At 57.6% G+C, this 18,707-nt stretch overlaps 1 protein-coding gene across 2 annotated transcripts in view; it reads right to left on the reverse strand.

The window, feature by feature from the left end:
* Positions 1-1,804: 1,804 nt before the first annotated feature.
* Positions 1,805-18,707, reverse strand: part of CD247 (CD247 molecule) — a 68,064-nt gene continuing 51,161 nt past the window's right edge. Inside the window, exons 2-8 of one of the 2 annotated variants that reach the window (XM_045982039.1) lie at positions 8,496-8,599; positions 7,452-7,514; positions 6,896-6,976; positions 5,443-5,475; positions 4,465-4,521; positions 3,462-3,503; positions 1,805-2,354 (exon numbers count right to left, since the gene is read on the reverse strand). In XM_045982039.1, coding sequence (XP_045837995.1) covers positions 2,289-2,354; positions 3,462-3,503; positions 4,465-4,521; positions 5,443-5,475; positions 6,896-6,976; positions 7,452-7,514; positions 8,496-8,599 — 446 coding nt within the window. In that variant the 3' untranslated portion in view covers positions 1,805-2,288. Of the gene's footprint in view, positions 2,355-3,461; positions 3,504-4,464; positions 4,522-5,442; positions 5,479-6,895; positions 6,977-7,451; positions 7,515-8,495; positions 8,600-18,707 lie in introns of both variants that reach the window. The other variant, XM_045982038.1, reaches the window with a different exon arrangement.

The following is an 18,707-nucleotide window of genomic DNA, read 5'->3' on the forward strand; positions in this document are numbered from 1 at the left end:
CAGATGAACTCAACCTCAGGTTTTAAAAAAGCCCAGTGAGTAGAAGACAGAAACAAGTAGTAACCCCAAAGGGGCCATCTGTTGTCTTGGAATCAAGGCAGCTGAAGCCACTCGCTATCATTTTCCCATTCCATTGCCTGGTGACCAGGTCGCCTAATTAGGGCCAGCTGCCCTCAGAAGCCATCCTCCCATGAAACCTGCTCCACTTCCCCAGCCCCTGGCTGGACTCTGTCTGCACCCCTTCCCCGGCAGCTCCCCCTCCTACCTGCCCCCTGAGTGTCATGACCCTGCGGGCGATGCTGCTCTTTCCGTGATGTGGCTGGAATCCAACGGCAAACTGTTAAGTCCCCAGCTCTGCAGTGGCTCTTCTGTGTCCTCGCAGGGAGCTTGCAAAGTGCTGGGCACAGAAACAGGTCGATGCAGGGTAAATATTTGTTGAATGGAATTGAGTTCCCCCCATGAGGTCAGGTTTCAAATCGAGCGCCGTCTCTTCCTGAGGTGTTACACGCCCGCCTCGCTGAGATGCGAGTCGCTCCTGCTGGAATCCCAAATGCTCGGGGGCTTTTAACAGCCGTGACCTTGGGTTTTTGATCTCGAAGTCTACCCAGTGTTAATTGGCAGCTTGACGAGTTGGGGCCGCTTTTACATTTAGAGAACCTGACCCAAAGGGACCTCTGTCATCCTCCAGCCCTCCCCAAACCCTGCAGACAGAGGGTTTGTGCGGAGGCGTCAGCGGCCGTCTGCAACCCCCACACCCTCACTATGCGGATCGTGGCTGCTCCGGGGCCTCCCTCTGCCACGTGCCCGTCGTCCCCAAGCTGACCACGGGGCTGGGAGCCCTGCAGTCCCGGCGGCTTCCCCGGCCCCTTCCAGGCCTGGCCCGGAGGGCAGCACTCCCGGCCCCTGCACGCAGGGTCCAAGCAGCCACCGTGCTCGCTGGGAGTCGGCAGTTTCGCCCCAAGGCAAGGGCCCCGGCTGGGCCGCCCCAGACGGAACGACCGGAATCACCATTACCTGCCGGGCGGCCGAAACACAGCTCGGGAAGAAGGCGGCATCTTCGCCAGCGCGTTTATTACGCAAAAGTAAGCGGGGTTTAGCACGCCGGCACAAACCACAACCGGGCCGAGCAGGGCGTCACACACGACACCTCACACGGCCGCGCTCCCGGACGCCAGCCCACGCGACCCCGGAAGCCGGCGCGGACGACCCCGGAAGCCGGAAGCCGGCCGAGGCGCTCCCAGCAGGCGGCGCGGGCGACCCCGGAAGCCGGCCGAGGCGCTCCCAGCAGGCGGCGCGGGCGACCCCGGAAGCCGGCCATGGCGACCCGGCCCGCCGCAGCCCTCGGTCTCGGCAGGGGTGCGGGGCGCTGTGCCGCCTACGGAGGCCTTCACGGGGACGCGGGGAAGCGAACGGGTGCCTGCCTGGAAGGGGTGCGCGTGGCCCTTCCCTCGCCCCGCCGTTCGCACTCCGCAGTGGCACCGACCATGTGCCTTGAGGCCGGTCAGTTCCCAGCTCACGGCCCCCGCGGGAGGCTGAGAGCTCCGTGAGGGCGTGCGGGGCTTGGTCATCGTCGGCCGGTCCCGAGTGCGCAGCCCACCAACGCTAAGTTTCGATAAAGAGGCATGTACGCTTGATTGACGGGGCCCGTGCTCTGTGCCCCGCAGCCCGCCCTGCTCCCCTCCTCCAGCCAGCCTGAACGGCTCCCACCCCCGACCCGTCCTCTCCCCTCCGCCCAGGCCTTTCACGGGGAGACACGACAGCCCCTTTGCCCCAGTGACAAGTGACCTTGAAATGAAGGCACAGGTTGACGACAGAAGCCAAGTTTACAGCAGGAGCAAAGCCACTCCAATCCGAGGGAACAATAAAGGCTATTGGGATATGTGCTAACATTGGGGTTTCTCTGGGGACTGGACAAAACACGGACAGAGCACAGCTGTGAGGAGCATGGTGTACCCATCCACCAGGGAGGAGCCCGGCGCCTCCAGGAGAGGGGCCCGTCCCCAGCGTCCAGTGCACCGGAAGACCCCCCCCGCAGAAACCCCCAAAACGTGCCGCCCTCACGACGGACTCCTCAAGGATGGGCCATGACCCTGGTGGAGCACACTCCCCTCCGGAGTCCAGGGATGATGGCCTGGACTTGGATATGTCCAAACGTTAACAATGCAAAGCATCCAATTCTTAAGAGGGAATACTTTGGAGGTGAACTGGGCCTGAACTGGGGTATAAATGCTTTATCCTGTGTCTTTAACAATCTGGGTGTCCACGGGTCTGGCTTGTGGTTGGTGCTGTTAGCGAGGAGGCAGGTTCTGCATGTGGAGGGCGTCATAGGTGTCCTTTGTGGCCGTGCTGAGCCCCTGGTGAAAGCAAATCAGAAAAGAAAAGTGGGTCAGGAGCCCCGCACGGGCACAAACCTACCTAGAGGTCAACAAGTAGAACGAGCCCCTCGTGCCTCCCAGAGGGCCGCAGGAGAGATGCACTCTGCCCTGTGCATGGGCCTGGAAGGACTTTCTGTTGGACCCAAGAGGAAGGGGAGCACCCGCATCCCTGAACACTGAGCTGGAATCAGATTTGCTCCAGAGAGTTTGCTGCCCCTCATACCTGGGCCTCCAGGAAGCCAGGACTTGTCACGGGGAGACAGTGGCCCCCTGACCTCAGCCCTCTCCCCCCAGCCTCCTTCCCACGTCACCCTACTACACTTAAGTTCTTTGTTGGGGGTGGGGGGCAGGCAAGCTGGTCCCAATCCCACCGGAACAGCTCTCCCTGGTCCAGAAGACAGATCAAAGCAGCCACACTCAGGAACATTCTGAGGGCCCTTTGACAAAATTCTAAACTCAGGCAAGCTGGGCGGCCTGACACGTTGGAGTCATTCAAGCAAGCTCTGAAGAGCCCAGGGGAGCCAGAAGTAGCCAAATAAGAACCCGCTGGGGATTACATTTTAGAGAAGTAGGCTGGGTATCCTTGGTTTGCATAATTTTTCACACTGATTTGCATAAACCGGGCACCCGACTACAACAACATCTTCTTTTTAAAGTTATTATTTCTCTTGATTTTTTTCCCCCTTCAGTTTTCCCACCCATCCACCCATCTTATTAGGTCTGAGGATACAGGGCAGAGCAAGGCTTCTTTCAAGGGCCCAGAGCAGTGGGGGAAGAGGCAGGTGTTCTCTGCCTGCATTAGCCCTCTGGGCAGCTGCTGCTTTTCTGTGGCCAGTGCCTGGGGGCTCCCATGGTCTCCTGGTTGGAGCCAAGTCATATGCTTGGATGGCTGAATCCCAGCCATGCCCCAGGGCCCTCCTGGCAGATGTGGCAGTGGGACCTGAACTGGGACTTGTGGTTTTTGCCCTGGCCAGCTGATGGCAAGAGCTGGGTGCCACCAAGCAAGCAGAATAGGGGAGTCTAGACTTGCCCCTGATTAGACAGGCAGGGCGGGGGTGCCTGCAGCACAGACCAGAGGCAGCTTACCTGGTAAAGGCCATCGTGCCCCTTCGCTCTCCGACGCTGGTTCTGTGAGAAGGAACCAAAAGGGCAGAGAGTCAATCAGCAGCAGCCTCCTACTCAAGGCCCCAACTCTCAGGACCCCCAGAGAGTGGGAGGTAACTGTTTCCCAGGCGGGGGGGGAAGAAGGGTCCGCAGGCGACTGTCAGACCTCCCTCGGCAGGTAAGGTGAGGACTGGCTTCGATGGGGCCCAGGTTTGCTGGTCCCCACTCACAAGCTCAGAGACATCAGAGTCCTAGAATCCCGGCTGCTGGCCATGTTGCCTGCCGCTTGGGATAAATGGGCGTCCCTGCCGCTCACAGAGGTCCTGGCTACTCGGCGCTCACTGGGAATGACAACCACGCAGTGGGAGCCACTCGGGCTGCAAAGTCCCCTCCCAGCTGGGCTCCCCTAGTTACTAGCTAAGCCACCTCGGGCAAGTCGTTTCCCCTCCTGTGCCTTGCAGGGCACACACGTCTCCCGGGGTTATTGTGGGGATTACGTGAGACTGCCTACCTGGTAAAGCACTGACCAGATCTGCGCTGGGGACACGTGACCTACGCAGCACCTACTCGGGAGGGATCAGCACTCTGCTCTCATCATTCAGAAATTCTTAATCTTTTAGAAATAAGGGGCCCTGCGTTTTCATCTTGCCCTGAGTCCCAGAGTCCTAAGCTCGGAACCCAGCGTGGCACACAGTAAGCACTTGGTGATGACTGATGGTGACAGATTCGCCTTGCTTTTTACAAAGCTTAGTGCGTCTTGGGATCTAGACTCGGTTCCTGAAAGAACGTCACCGTCGCCCACTGCCGTGGGTGCTGTCGAGTGGGGAAGAGCTGGGTTACGCTTTGCCCCTGACAGCCACCACAGGGCGTTCTGCTGGTGATACCCCGACGGAGGCCTTCAGCAGGGGCTCTAGAAGGTGAGGCGGGACTCCCTCCCTCCCTGGGGGCATCTCCACCCTGAGCCAAACTGGGAATCAGCACTCACCTCGCCTTTTATCCCAATCTCACTGTAGGCCTCCGCCATCTTGTCTTTCTGCAGCGCCTGGAAAAAGCAGAGGCCGTGGGACACAGTTACCAACTAAAGCAGAAGACAGCGGGCCTTCCGCACAGGAGGAAGCCTCTCAACTTCCGACCTGGCAGGGAGCACCCACAGCCAAAGCTCTTTATTCTCACAAGTCTGTCTGGCCACAACCAGCTCCTCACCCTTTGGAGCATTCTTTCCAGCAGGCAGGGGGAGAAGCAGGCTCCCCGCTGAGCAGAGAGCCCGCCGTGGAACTTGATCCCGGGACCCCGGGGCCCTGGGATCATGACCCAAGCGGAAGGCAGACGCTCAACCCTCTGAGCCACCAGGCGCCCCCTTTGGAACATTCTCTGAGCTGTCAGCCCCTCTGCACTGAGCTGAGCAGCTCACCCTAGGTTCGAAGACAAAATGAGGAGTTCTAGCCGAAGCACACGAACGGGGACAGTGCAAGGGCTCACCCGGAGTCCCAGCACCATCTATTTGAACTACGTGTCTCTTTATATGTCCAAGGCCATGGGCCGTGCCTCCCCCCGTGCAGGAAGGAAGAAGAGGGGGCTCTCCTCCCAGGAGGTTACCTGCCACCGTCCCCTTCGGGGCAGCCCCAGATCAACAGCCCGAAAACCACAATCAGATCCACTCCCAGGTGGCGAGCTGACCTTCCAACTAGAGGGAAGGGACACTCAGGAACAGACTCTGGCCTCTGGAGAAAGGAGCCCCTCCGAGGGGCTTGCCCCCCCCTTTTCTTGCCCAGCCCGACCTTGCTGTCCCCCAGCACCACCAGCAGCAGACCCAGGGATGGAAGGGGAGAAGGCAAGGGAAGGGGGTGTCCTGCGAACAGCCAGTCCCTGCAGGCCGCAAGCAGGCAAAGTGCAAGTGAGGCAAAGACGCAGGGCGGGGAGCACTGCCTCCCGAGCCCGCCCTCCCGCGGCCACCTGTACTCACGTTGTACACGGCTTCCTGGGGATTCCTCTTCCTCTGCTGGCAAAGACAAGGGCAGGTTAGGGGTGCAGAGACGGAGCTCAGGCCAGAGGAGTAGTGGCACCCTCCCCGCCACCCCCTCCTCATACCCTGGGCCACCCCTGCCTGCCCCCCCCCCGCCCCGGCCCTGCTCCCTCCTACAGCCCTGCCCCCGCCACCCCTACCTCACAGCTCTACTGGGGCTCCTACTTCTTAGCGCGCGCGCGCGCACACACACACACACACACACACACACGCTCCCTGGCACACTGGCTTCACAACCACCACCCCCCTCCCCAGGGCCTCCTCAGCCCAGTCTTGCCCAGGGCTGGCCTCGGGGGTTTCTGCTGACAGCCCGTTTGTGTCCCCTTGCAGAGACAGTGCCAAACATGTCACAAGTGGCTGCAAACAAAAGGTGCCAAGTACCCTCACTTAGAGCAGGGCCAGTCACTGCCCAGCAAGCCCTAGTGACCCCCAAACCCCCTTCGCCCCTCCTTGTCTAAGTAAAAAGAGGAGAGGCGAGCTGAGGCTGGACGGCAGGGACCGAGGAAACTGCCAGTGTCTCCTCCCCGCCCGTGGGCTCTAGCAACGACATGCCCGGCACAGGGCAGGGCTCGGACAGTGTCGGCTGGGGAACAGGTGTGGCCAGAAACATCGAGGGCCACTGGGCACTGTCAGGCAGCACTGTCCTAAAACCTGGGCAGCCTGGGCTTTTGGGCTGAACCCTGCCTTTTTCTTGTTTTTTAAAGGTTTTATTTATTTGAGAGAGATGGAGAGAACATGAGTGGGGGAAGGGCAGAGGGAGAGGGAGAAGCAGACTCCCCGCTAACTGGGGAGCCCAACAAGGGGCTCCATCTCAGGACCCTGAGATCATGACCTGAACCAAAGTCAGATGCTTAACTGCCTGAGCTGCCCAGGTACCCCCGAACCCTGTTTATAAGAGGACCCTGCCCTGGCCTCGTCCAGCCTCCCCTGGAGGGAGCAGGGTGCGGAGTTCACAGCCAAGAGAACAGAGCCACTAGGAGCCTGGAGCCGGACCTTGCTCCAAGGGATACCTGGTGCCCAGAATTCCTTGTCCAATGGCCTTGGGCCCTCCCTGCAAGGACCTCTTCACCAGATCTGTCCGTTTGGGGGCCTGCACCTCAGGGTGGCCAAGCAGTTTAAGGGGAGGTGGGTGATGCTTGGTCGCAAGGGCCAAGTGCCATGTTCCCGTGTGGGAGGTCCCTGAAGATGCAGAACGGAGTCGGGGGGAAGGAAGAGGAGGGGTGGAAGCAGCTGGGGCTCCGGCTGTCCTCGGGACCCAGGCCCCTTGCGGTTAGGATGGACTGTGCTGACAGAGTGTGCTGGCTCCGGGGAGCCCTCTCCTGTCTGTCCGCAGCACGCTCGCCGGCACACTCACACTCACTCACACTCGCAGGCAGACGGAGGAATACCCTACCTGTTTTCCTCCCATCTCAGGGTCCAGGCCTCGTCTCTTGTCCAAAACCTCATACTCCTCTCTTCCTCTTAAATTGAGCTCCTACAACAGACAGGAAAGCCTCAGAGCCAGGAAAGACCCCCCCAGGAGGACTGGACCACTGGCCAGGGAGTCCCCTCTGGGTGGTGGCTCTCAGGGAAAGGAGCAGGGACTGCGGTCAAGTGAAAGCTGGGGACCAGCTGGGGACCAGCCTCTCACAGGGCATCTCAGAGAACATGCCGGGCCCCGACTCGTGTGTGTGCGCGCGTGTGTGCGTGTGTAAACGGATCCGACCCAAGTCCCGCTGTACAGGGAGAGGGACTCTGCTCCCTGCTACCCTGCAGGCCGACTGACCCCCTCCCACCTGCAGGGGCCCCGCCAGCCGCGGGCAGGAGGGGCAGGAGGGCTCCGGGGGCGCCGCACATCGGCCGGAGGACGCGCGCTCGCAGCCCGCGCGCGGCCCGGACGGTTCCTGTGCCGCGTGCGGACTGGAAACCCCGCGGGCTGGGACGGGGCGGCCGCGGGCGGGCGGACTTACGTTGTAGAGCTGGTTGGGGCCCTGCGGGTCCACGGGCGCGGCCGCGCTCCTGCAGAACTGGAACTGGGAGAGAGGGTGGCCGGGTTAGAGCCCCGCTCCCCGCCTGGGCGCTGCGCCGTGGGCCCCCCCCCCGCGCCGGTCCCCCGCCCCGGGCGACTCCCAGGTGGGTGGTGGTCGCACGGGGCCCCCACTCCTCTCGCGACCTCGTGCGTCGCCTTGTCGCTCCAGCTTGGTGTCCTCGAGGACCGGCCGAGGCGCACGGAGCCTCGCCCTGGGCTGTTCCCGCCGCCGCCCGAGAGAGAGAAACGGCGAGATCCTACGGGGGCACAGCTCTGGAGGCCCCCGAGAGGTCATCTAGGACAGCTCTGCTCACACTTTTAAAAAGAAAACGAGTACGGAAGACTGTTCTACAAATGAAGACTTGTGCCCAAGTCGGCCGTCCTAAAGGGCAGCAGGCGCGGACCGAAGTGGTCGCAGGGACCCAGCCACGTCCCACCCGCTGCGGCACCGCGGCCCGCCCAGTCCAGCCCTTTCAAGAAATCCAGCCTCCGTAGGCACCAGCTGAAAACCATGCTCTGCCCCCGCCCCGCCCCCCCCCCCCCCCCCCCCCCGGTGCACGGATAGGGACCCCGAGGTTTCCAGACACCGGCTGCTTCGGCCCCCATCAGCGGCGGGACAGCACAGCCTGGGAAGACACCGTGGGTGCCCCACCTCCCGCTCTCGGTCTTCTGAGACATGAGCCCCTTGAGAGCCCACTGAGAGCAGTGGCCCTGCCCTGGGATGCTCCGATGTTTGCTCATCTGTATGGCTCCTCAGGAGGACACCAGCTTCCCACTCTCCCCCCAGCCACCGCAGGGCTGTGGCAGACACCACCCCGCCCCTTTCCCCAGACACCCAAGCTGCGAGCTTGGCTGGTCCCTGCTTTGCCATGGACGCCAAGCTCCAGGCCCTACCCGTGCTTGAGACTTGCCAACACTAAGGCCCTTCTGAGCATGCAACAAGCAGGGGAGCCCACGCCTTCTCCCCAAGGCCCACGATACCCACCTTTGCTCTCAGGAACAGGGCAGTGATAACAACACCGTAGATGAGGAGGATTCCGTCCAGCAGGTAGCAGAGTTTGGGATCCAGCAGGCCGAAGCTCTGTGCCCCTGTGCCAAGAGATGAGACTGATCAGCCAGGCCCAGGGTGACAGCCCACGTGCCCACCATGCCAAGGTGGCCCCAGGATGGACTGGGCCAGGAAATCCCGGCAAGTGGGGAGACTGGATCCATTCCCTACCCCTTCTGACCACAACTTTCCTCCCGTACCCTTGGACCAGCACTGGGGAAAACCCAGCCTCCGCTAACAGCCAGATGTGACGCTTGGTGGGGCCTCGGATCCCGGGAAGACCGGAAAGAAACAGAACCAGGTGGAAGGTGAAGCCGTCCAGTGCACACAGCGTGGTGCCTTGGGCCCACTGGAGCCCAGCTGTGTGTGACCCCCCCCATGAGCCACGCCCTAATAAAACGCCCGTGTCTGGCTGAATGACCCCACCTGAATTAGGGTTTATAGCTCCCTAAGGCCCACTCGCAGGCAGAGAACAGGATTGATGTTTGAATAATATCAGTAATTAGGACCGTGAGAATTTGGGTTAACTCTCCCCTCCTGACTCGCAGTTTCCTCAGTGCCAGGCACTGAGCAGGGTCTCCCGCTCAGGGCGGTGGGGTGTGGGGCTGGGCCCCAAGGGGTCTCATGTATTTGGAGGGCCCCCTCCCCGCCTGAACCTGGCAGTCTCCCTGCTTACTGGTCCCAGCCCCACGGCGTCAGCTTTATCTGTCCCTGCCCCCTCCCTTCCCTCCCGCACCTCAAATTCCCGGGACACACCCTGCTCTTCCAGACTCTGCCTCTGTGCCTTTGCATGCACTGTTCCCTCTACACATTCTCTCCCTCTCTCTCCCTGCAACCCTGCCATCCGGTAAAGTCTGATGCATGCTACGAAATGTAGTTCAGAACTCCATCCGTTTGCTCCAGCCCAGTTTGCCGAGGAGCCCCGAGTCCTCGCTGCCATATTAACCCTTGACAAACCAGCAGCTCACATGGAGCTGGCGCTGCTGTTACTGTGCAAAGGGAGTGGGGAAGGCGATATGGTAAATGTTCTGGTTAAATCAGGGCATGTTTGTTTGAAAGCTCACGGCACTGCGAGTGAGAAGACGTGGATTTTAGATTGTACTTCCTGCGGGGGCTGTGTGCAGCAACTCAGCCTGCAAACTGCCCTAGCACCGGCCTCCACTGAGCGAGCCAGCGGACGCGGCTGTTGGCCCGCAGTGGCGGCGTCTCCCTAGGCCAGGGTGCCCCCTGGTGGCCATCTGCAGCCCTCCGCCGCGGCCGTGGGAGTGGATGCCCCGCACGTCGGGCGGTTGACTCCGGGCAAAGGATTCACCCTCTTTCAGTTGCCTCTTCCATTAAGCAGGGTGAGAACTAACATTTCTTCAGTGTTTACTACGTGCCAGACACCCCTTTAATGGAATAACTTACCAGATTCTCCCAACAGCCCCGCATAGAAACACAGAGGACGCCCCCTAGTTAGCAGCAAGCGAGAGGCTGTCCCCAGGACTCTGCCAGGCGGTGAGCCCCCTCGCGTCGCTTTCCTGTCCTGGGCCCCGCTCTGCCCACCCTTGTCCAGGAGCAGCGTTTGGGCATCTACCCCCCGACCCACACCTGCACTATGGGAGGGGGTGATCCCAGGCTGCCCCTGGGTTCGGCCTCTAACGTCCCTGAATCCCAATGTCAAAGCTTCTACTCCACCCTGATTCAGGACGTCTTGGGTCCCTGGCGGCTGATCTCTTCCTAAGCTTCCTACGGCCACCAGCCCAGGCCCAGCTCCCCCAGGCCTCCCCGACACGCCTCTTCTGCTCCTCTTTGAGCTCCCCAGAACTTTCTGACCTGCTCTGAGCTCCCTCCTCTCCCAGCTCCCCATTGCTAGCTCGACCCCTTCCCTCAGCTTGAGACTCTTATCCCCCCACCTTTGCCCCTGGGGATTCAGTAGCTGATTCTGACCCCCCACAAAGCCCCTCACACACATAACTCGCCAGACTCTGAGATTTCCCCTCCTCCTAGGCTGTACGGGCTGGGGGCTGGAGACCACGGCTGCGCTTTGAGCACAGGGGTGCAGGAGAGCTGTTCATTAGATATCCTGTGGTTTTCAGCAAAGATGCAATGTTGGCCTGCCCTCTGGCCCTGAGGCGGAGCCACAGGACCCCCCCTGACCACAGGTAAGGGTCCGAACCCCCTAGGAGGCAGACCACCCCCTGACAAAGGCCACCAACGCTGGGGTGATTTTTTTTTTTTCTTTTAGGAATGGAGAAGAGGTGTTAGCAGCGATTTATTGGGGCCGTTGAGATTCAGAAAAAAGGCTGGGAGAAAATCACTCAGCTGCCTGTCACATAAAATGAGGACAGAAAAATTACTGGACAGTAAATTTAGAACAAATGAGAAGAAATATTTCTTCGTGTTGTGCAGAGCCAGCGCGGTGGGGGAGGAGACTGGTTGCCTCCCCCAGAGATAAGTAACAGGGACAGGTTTTCTTTCTTTCTTTTTAAAGAGCAACATGATTTTATGGCCCATGACAAGTCTGCTGTGTGTGGTTTGGCCAAGGAGAGGATATTAACGGCAACGTATTTCCTGGGGTAGGGATCCGCCATCCACCCAGTCCAGCTGTCTTGTGCTAGGAGCCATGGGCCTGTGGAAGGCAGTGGTAACACAGAAAGTTCCACAAGGGACCCCAGGACCTGATTCAATGCGGTAACTGATGAACCCTTTCTTGGGCACCTGCTCAGTGCCAGCGCATGCTGAAAGAGAAGGAGCCCTGGGTGGTGTCAGCTGCATTCTAGTCCCTCCCTTGCCACTAAGTAGCTGTGTGGTCTTGGACAAGTCACCGCACCTCTCTGGGCCTCCAGTTTCTTCACCTGCAAAATGGTTGGTAATCAGATCTGCCTTAAGGGTGTGGTGAAAATAAAATAAAAAAATATATTCGTAGATGATTCTGCCCATTTCTTCCAGAAGAACAGTGATGTCCAAGAGGTAGTAAGGTCTTCTGAGTCCTTGCCTTGGTGGGGCTAAGGCCATAGCTTCCACTGGGTCGAGGGGCTTCCCTCGAACAGCAGAGAGTTTTCCAGGATGCCCCCTCAAAGGCATGAGGCAGAGACACTGGCTCCCCGGTTCTAGCTTCTTCCCTGTACCCTCATTGCCAGCGCAGAGAGCTGAGCTCCTTCCCTGAGCCCCTCACACACCTTCTCATATCCTCATTACATCCGGTCGCGAAGGAAGGTGGGTATTTAACATGCGGGGTGGTGGCTGCTTTTCTCTACAGCTACGATTGTTTTCTCTCACGGTTCCTGTCATCTGCCCCAGGTCCACAGCACCCAGGAGAACCCAGGTCTGAGCGAGGGCACAGAAACTGACTGAGGGTCTTGCTCAGACTCTCCGTCGTGGCTGCCCGCCCCCATCTCCCCCTGCTTCTCCCTGGCTAGGTCTGGGCTGCAGCCTGGGCCAGGGGGTCTCCAGGGTTGAGATTTGGGAAGGGGGCAACATCACATAGGTGCAGCCTCGCACACACATACCCTACAAGAAAGACACGTCTCACAGACCGACGTGGAGAATGAAATTAAGGCCTCAGTCCTTATATGCTGTGTTTTCTGTGAACTTCCCAACTGTGTGCTACTCGACTTCCTTAAGCCTCAGTTCCCTCATCTGGAAGATGGAGCGAACACCCCTCTGTGTCTCACTAGGCGGTAGTGAGGACTGCGGGTGCCCGACCCAGCGCGTCACGAGTGCTCCAGGTCAGCTGTTGTTGTCACTGTGATTGTCCCCCTACCCCCAAATCACCACCAACACGTTTTTTCTTTTTCTTTCTTTTTTTTTTTTTAGGAAGAAAGGGTCAAATTTCATCAAGAACTTTTCAACTAGGTAGGACGGGACGCTGATGTGTCTAACTTCTGGGTGTTCAAAGCCGCACGGCTAACCAGATCCTGCCCTCACCATTAAACTGGGGGCATTTGATGAGGGGGAGGTATTCTGAGCAGTCACATGATTTCCCATTTAGAAAATGCTCCCTTCCTATCCGAGAAGTTGTGTTTTGGTTTTTTTTTAAAGATTTTATTTATTTATTTGATAGACAGAGATCACAAGTAGGCAGAGAGGCAGGCGGGGGTGGGGGGAAGCAGGCTCCCTGCTGAGCGGAGAGCCTGATGTGGGGCTCGATCCCAGGACCCTGGGATCCTGACCTGAGCCGAAGACAGAAGCTTTACCCCACTGAGCCACCCAGTGTTGATGAGAACAAAGACAACCTAACAATAGCCTCCCAGCCAGGCCTAGACGTGATGGTCACCAGGGGGAAGGCGACAAGCCCTATTTGCAAAGCGGGAGAGTTGGGGTAGGATCTGACCCCCTGAGCCTTTTTCCATCCAACCCGGACCTCCACAGGCCATTCTTTGGCCTCCTGCCCAAGGCACACTCAGCAAATCTGGAAAATAAGGAGACCCTATTTTCCAGGCCTAACAGGGGACCCGCGTGCCAGACCCTTGCATCTGGACAGACATACGGCAAATATGGAAACTGAAGTCCAGGTGGGCTCCAGACGTGGGGGCACATCTAGGTGTCAGTCAGACAAGCTCCCAGGTGATCAGGCCATCCGCCTGGGGGCCAAGCTGATGGTGGGCGGTGCTATTTTAGGGGATTCTAGGTATTCTGGGCAAGACACAAGCACAATGACACCTGGCAGAAAAACAAGCCAAAGCCTTGGAAGAGCCCGCCTTGCTCACTCACGTAGTCCCAGGACTGGACACACGATTAGAAAGCTGGAGGGGGGGTGCGGGGAGCCTGGCCTGGAGCCTGACCTTGTCCACAGCCAGGCGGTCACTGCCCCAGATGCTTACGACAATCCCCATCACCAACACGATATAGCTCAGGACCGCCAGGACCCGGCTGAAGTGGGAAGCCAGAGTCTCATCCCTCCCCTCCCACAGACCAGACCCTGGGACGCATGCAGAGGACTGTGGTGGGCGGCCAGCATGCGGGACGGTGTCGGTCACCATCTGCGGTGTTCTCCTCTTCACAGGGGTCTTCATATCATGCTGGTCAGAAACCTGCTGATCTCACCTGGAGGGAAAACCTTTATGCTATACCTCAGGTCGCAGTGGCCAGGACATTAGCCTGCACAGTCTTGGGGGGGGGGGGGGCAGGGTGTGGGGTCTTAGCAGAGGGAGGGCCTCCCTCCCCAGCACATGGTCCCAGTGGGGATCGGGGGGGCCTCAGGCTCAGGATCCTGTATGAACAGCCTTCCCCAGAGTCCTGTCTAGTGCTCACGCCCAGTGCGACGAAAACCATCTCCTGGACGAGCGCCTTGATGACCCGGTGTTGTCTCAGGCTCCCGCCCCCGACACGCACGGTCTTCCCGCGGCCACGTGCAGTGAGTGGACGACGTACCCTGGGCTCTGGCCTCCGGTCCCCCCCAGCCCCAGATGCTGCCCACCCCCCGACGACCTCCCTACCCCGCCCCACTTCACGGGAGCTCAGGGAGCACCTTCCCGCTCTGAAGACCCCCACCCCCGTTGTGCCACAACGTTTTTTACTTGAAGCCTAGTAAGCCGGAGTCTGCCTGCCACGGAGTGCGGTACCTGGAACAGGCTATGGGAGACGCCCAGAGGAGACTCCATGGCAACCGGCGAGGGATCACAGAGTCTCTGTACCCACAGCCCACGGCATCTAAAAACGTTGTGAGTCTCATTAGTGAGCTCGAGCCCAGCCAGCTCTCTACACCCTGTTGTCTCTACAAAAGCCGCCAGTTCAGGAAGTTTGCTGGCACTGACCATGCACAGGAAGATTGGGGGAGGGCAGAGGGCAGCCTGGGGGAGGCACTTGCCCTTACAGAGTCTCATTTCTTCAGACGAGGTGTGTTTGAATTGTATTGTGTCCCAGTCGGACCATGAGCTTCTGAGAACAGGAAACGTGGGTCTCAGTCTGCCTGGTTTGGCCACGAGAAAGCTGGGAGCACACACTCCTGCTGGTTGCCCCCCGGCCAGCGTCCTCTTCTTCCCCCAACCCCGTTCGGGAGCGGAGGGACTGCCGGGCTCCCTCTCCTCCAACTGGTAAGGATCCCTCGCACTTGAACCCCAATTTGTACATTTTTTACAAGATTGTATTTATTTCTTTGAGAGAGAGAGCGCGCGCGCATGAGAGGGGAGAAGGTCAGAAGGAGAAGCAGACCCCCTGTGGGGCTGGGAGCCTGATGCGGGACTCGGTTCCAGGACTCCGGGATCATGACCTGAGCCCAGGCAGTGGCCTAAACAACTGAGCCACCCAGGCGGCCGCCAATCTGTACTTTTAAAATTGCTTCCTGTGCCTGATGGAGCTCGATTCTGTGAGATACAGAATGTCGGCAGGGCTCTCTTCTGGGGCCTGTGCATCTCGGGTATAAACTGAGACCAGAGGAGAAAAGTAACTTCCTCAGGGCTGGGTGAGGTTCCTGGAACTTTTCCCGCCTCTCTGGGGGGGGGGGGGGGGGCAGAGACTCACCTGCGTATGCAGGACCCAAGTTCTCACCTAAACCTAAACTCACAGACCTCACTGTTGGCCGGGTTTTCGCAGCTGGTCCCAGCAGTTCCGGGGCGTTTCGAGTCTGGTGCCCTCACCCCAGCAAGCCCTGGAAAGCGCAAGTGATACGTTTTGGTTTCACTTGCTTATTTCCCCTCCCCACAAGGCCACTTGAGAGGAGGAAAGCTCATGGGCCTTGGAGCCAGAAAGACGAGGATTCCAGTTCTGAATCCGCCTCCTCCTGGCTCTGTGTTTGGGGGTTGCTTTCTTAACCTCTCTGAACTTCAGCTCCCGCACCTGCCAGAGGGCTGAGAAGACTGAGCTCCCGGGTAGCTATGCAGATGCATGGAGATGACCAGCGGTCTTCTCTGCCACTGCAGAGGCCTTGTAGGGCCAAGCAGCCGCAGGAGGGGACCAGTCCTCCCCACCTCTCACTCCTGCCGAGGCGGGGGACAGAACCCGCTCGGCTCCCCCGCTCACCCTGAAGACAGCCGCCTTTCAAGTGTATGAGGATAAAATCAGACGACAAAGATCCATGAAGGGCTTGGGAGCTCGAGACAGGGGGGCTTTTCTGAGCACTGCTGGCCTCGGGAAAGGATAACAACGTAATTCACACCTGCACTCAGTCTGTAGACTGTGGACTTGCCCTCGGTTATCTGATTGAACCCTCGGAACAGCTCTTCAGGGCATGGGCAGAATTTCTACCGACTCCAGCTTGCGGACAAGGAAGTTGAAGCAGGAAAGTTCCCACGTGCCTCTGACGTGAATTCCCTTGTCTTTCCACTTTATCCTGGCGCTTCTGGAATTCAAGTTCTCCAGAGGGCCTCCCCCTTCTGTAGGCATTTCTCCTCTGATACCCTCAGCCTCTGCTTGAATACCCTAGGTGACAGGTGCTCACCACTCACCAGTCACTGGTGGAGAGCTCACGTTTTCAGAGTTGTTCAAAAACAGCTTTGGTCCTAGCTCTGCCTTCAGAAGCACAAAGAACACAGACTCTCCCACTCCTATAAGGCAGCCTTTAAAATCTCACGCATGTCCAGCTGGTCTCCCCCTTAACAGGAAACACTTGGGCATCACAGCAAAAACCAGTCCTTCGAAGGTGGAGGACTTGAGTACAAGTCTTGGCTCTGGCGCTTAACCATCTGTGTCCCTAATGGAATCACGTCGCAGCTACCTCACAGGGTAAGCTCTCAGGATACAGGCACTCGTGGCACCAATATTCCCCATAAAGACCACAGTGCAGGTAAGAGCAGCGGGTTCCGAGCTGCCTGACCCTCCTGCAGCCTTGACCGTGAGCCCCAGGCCCCGCTACAGCGCAGCCTCACCCCCGGGCTCCGGCCCGGCTGGAGACGACATCGCAGGCTGAGAGTTTAGAAAACAGGAAGTCGCGTGTGTTCAGGAAGACTGTGGCAGCAGCCGGGCGGGCCTGTGCTGGGGGTGGTGCCCTGCTCCTTGACCACAGCCCCAGGGGCAGCCAGACCTCCCCTGCGAGGGCTTTGCTCCCTTTCATGGAACAACTAGCTTTCACCGCAGTAGGAAGGACAGACACACCGAGTAATGATGACGACCACGGGTTGAAGCAGGTGGGAGTTTTCTCATTCAGTCCTGACAGTAGCGGTGACTTTACGACGAGGCTCAGAGGGGTTCACGACATGCCAAAGGTCTAGATTTGGGGTTGAGCTCAGGCCTGTCTAGAGCTGGAGTCCAGATACCATCTCGCCCACCATTTGGACCGCGTACTGACCTTGGGCCCTGCCTGGTCCTCAGGGCCCTGGAGACGGGTTCCCTTCAACGCTGTGGACGGACTCGTACCTTCTCTGAGACTCACACCCACCCCATTAGCAGGTGTGTTTCTGACCCCACACTTGGCTTTCTTTCTTTGAGGCAGCTGGACGCCGCGAGGCCTACAGTGTTAACAGGGGCGGATGGCCGGCTGCTAGATGTGCGGCTGTGCGGGCCAGTGCCTTAGAGGCTGACCCACCCGGAGCCAGCCTTGATCTGCAGAATGAGTTTGCATAACTATCCGTACCACATAGCTTCTTGCTACTCGCTTTGCTTTGGCACAGTCCCGTCAAGCCCCCTGCCCCTCAGATGCTGGATTTCAAATACTCATGGTTCATTGTGAAGTGAATATCTGCTCCTCACTACCTACAGATTTTATAACCCCACAGGCAAGGATTCCCAAGCTAAAGGGCGAAAAAAGGGAGTTGTTTGATTTCTTAGAAGTAATGGGATTCTGGAAGAATATTTCCCTATTTGTATTACTTACGACGTTCATTACATTTGTTATGATTCGTGCAATAGTTTTTTAAATTTATCTACAATCACTTTTCATTTTCAAGTAAATCAACTCATTATGAAAGTGCAGGAAAGTACAGATAATCAGAATCACCCTTAATTCAAACACAACCACGCTTCCCTGATGGCAGATTGCCTTCCAAGGTGTTCATTATTTATAAATGATAATTATTCTATGCAAAAACGTTTTCCCTGAAAATTTTTTCCCTATTTTTTCCGTTAGTATTATAATTCAACATTATATTTTCATGTTAGTTCACATGGATCTATATTTCATGTTTCCTGCTACTTCATAGGTCTACTGAATTGCCTTTTTAACGGTTGCACAACAATTCCTCCAGTACTTACTATTTCTGCATTGGAGGTGGTTTGTTTCCACTTTTTCACCACTGTAAAGGACTCTATGATGAACAGCTTCATTCCTAAAGCTTTCTACAGGTTTAGAATTCAATCAACAAAATTTCCAAAAAATGAAAGCTAAGACAACTCATCTAAGAGAAAAATCAGCAGAAGATATAAACAGGCAATCTTTAGAGGAGGAAAAACAAAACTGTTGAAAGCTTATATAAAAAGACCTTCAGCCTCCCTGCTGGTTACTCACTCCTGAAAGCACAAAAGGACAGAGAGAGGGACCCCGTTGTTCATGGAGAGTCAGAAGGCCTCAGTTGTGAGAATATGTGAAGGAAGGACCCCCTTTGGCAGAGGAAGAGAAGGTGCAAAGGTCCTGTGGTAGATCCAGGCCTCGTGTCTCTGAACACCAAGGAAGTAGACATGGCCAGGGTGGCATGAAAGAGGGAGAGTGCTGGAAGAGCGATCGGAGGGTGAGAGGGTTGCGGCACTAGTTAGGACCCTCTTGGCTAGTGGACTTACTCTGAGATGGGATGAGCAACTGCAGGGTTTTCCGTGTTTATAACAAATGCACATTATTTTTGTAATTTCAAGAATGTGAATAAAATTTAAAAGAAAAAATTAGCCAATTGGAATAAATCCGGTTCATGGTTGCCTTTGCCCAGGCAGGCTTGTAGGACAGGCCTAAAATCCAGGCTCTGCCACCAGGATGCCGACTGCCCTAGAACGACCATCCATAGTCTGGTTTGCATTCACCTGAATATAGTAATCTTTATCTCTTCCTGCCCTTGCCCCATGAGCGGAGCTCTGGTTTGCACACAGTAAGTGGTTGGTTTCTACTGAACGATGCAAATCCCTTCATCCTTGTGCTCTTTTATCATTCAGGAACACATATTCCTCACCAAGCCCTTTGTGATGGGCTGAATTGTGTCCCCACCCTCCAAATACAGCAGTTGAAATCCTAACCCTCAGTGCCTCAGGATATGACTGTATTTGGAGAGAGGCCTTTACAGAGGTAATTCAGTTAAAATGATGACCTAG

This window comes from Meles meles, chromosome 17 (assembly GCF_922984935.1).
Source record: "Meles meles chromosome 17, mMelMel3.1 paternal haplotype, whole genome shotgun sequence".
Lineage (NCBI taxonomy): Eukaryota > Metazoa > Chordata > Mammalia > Carnivora > Mustelidae > Meles > Meles meles.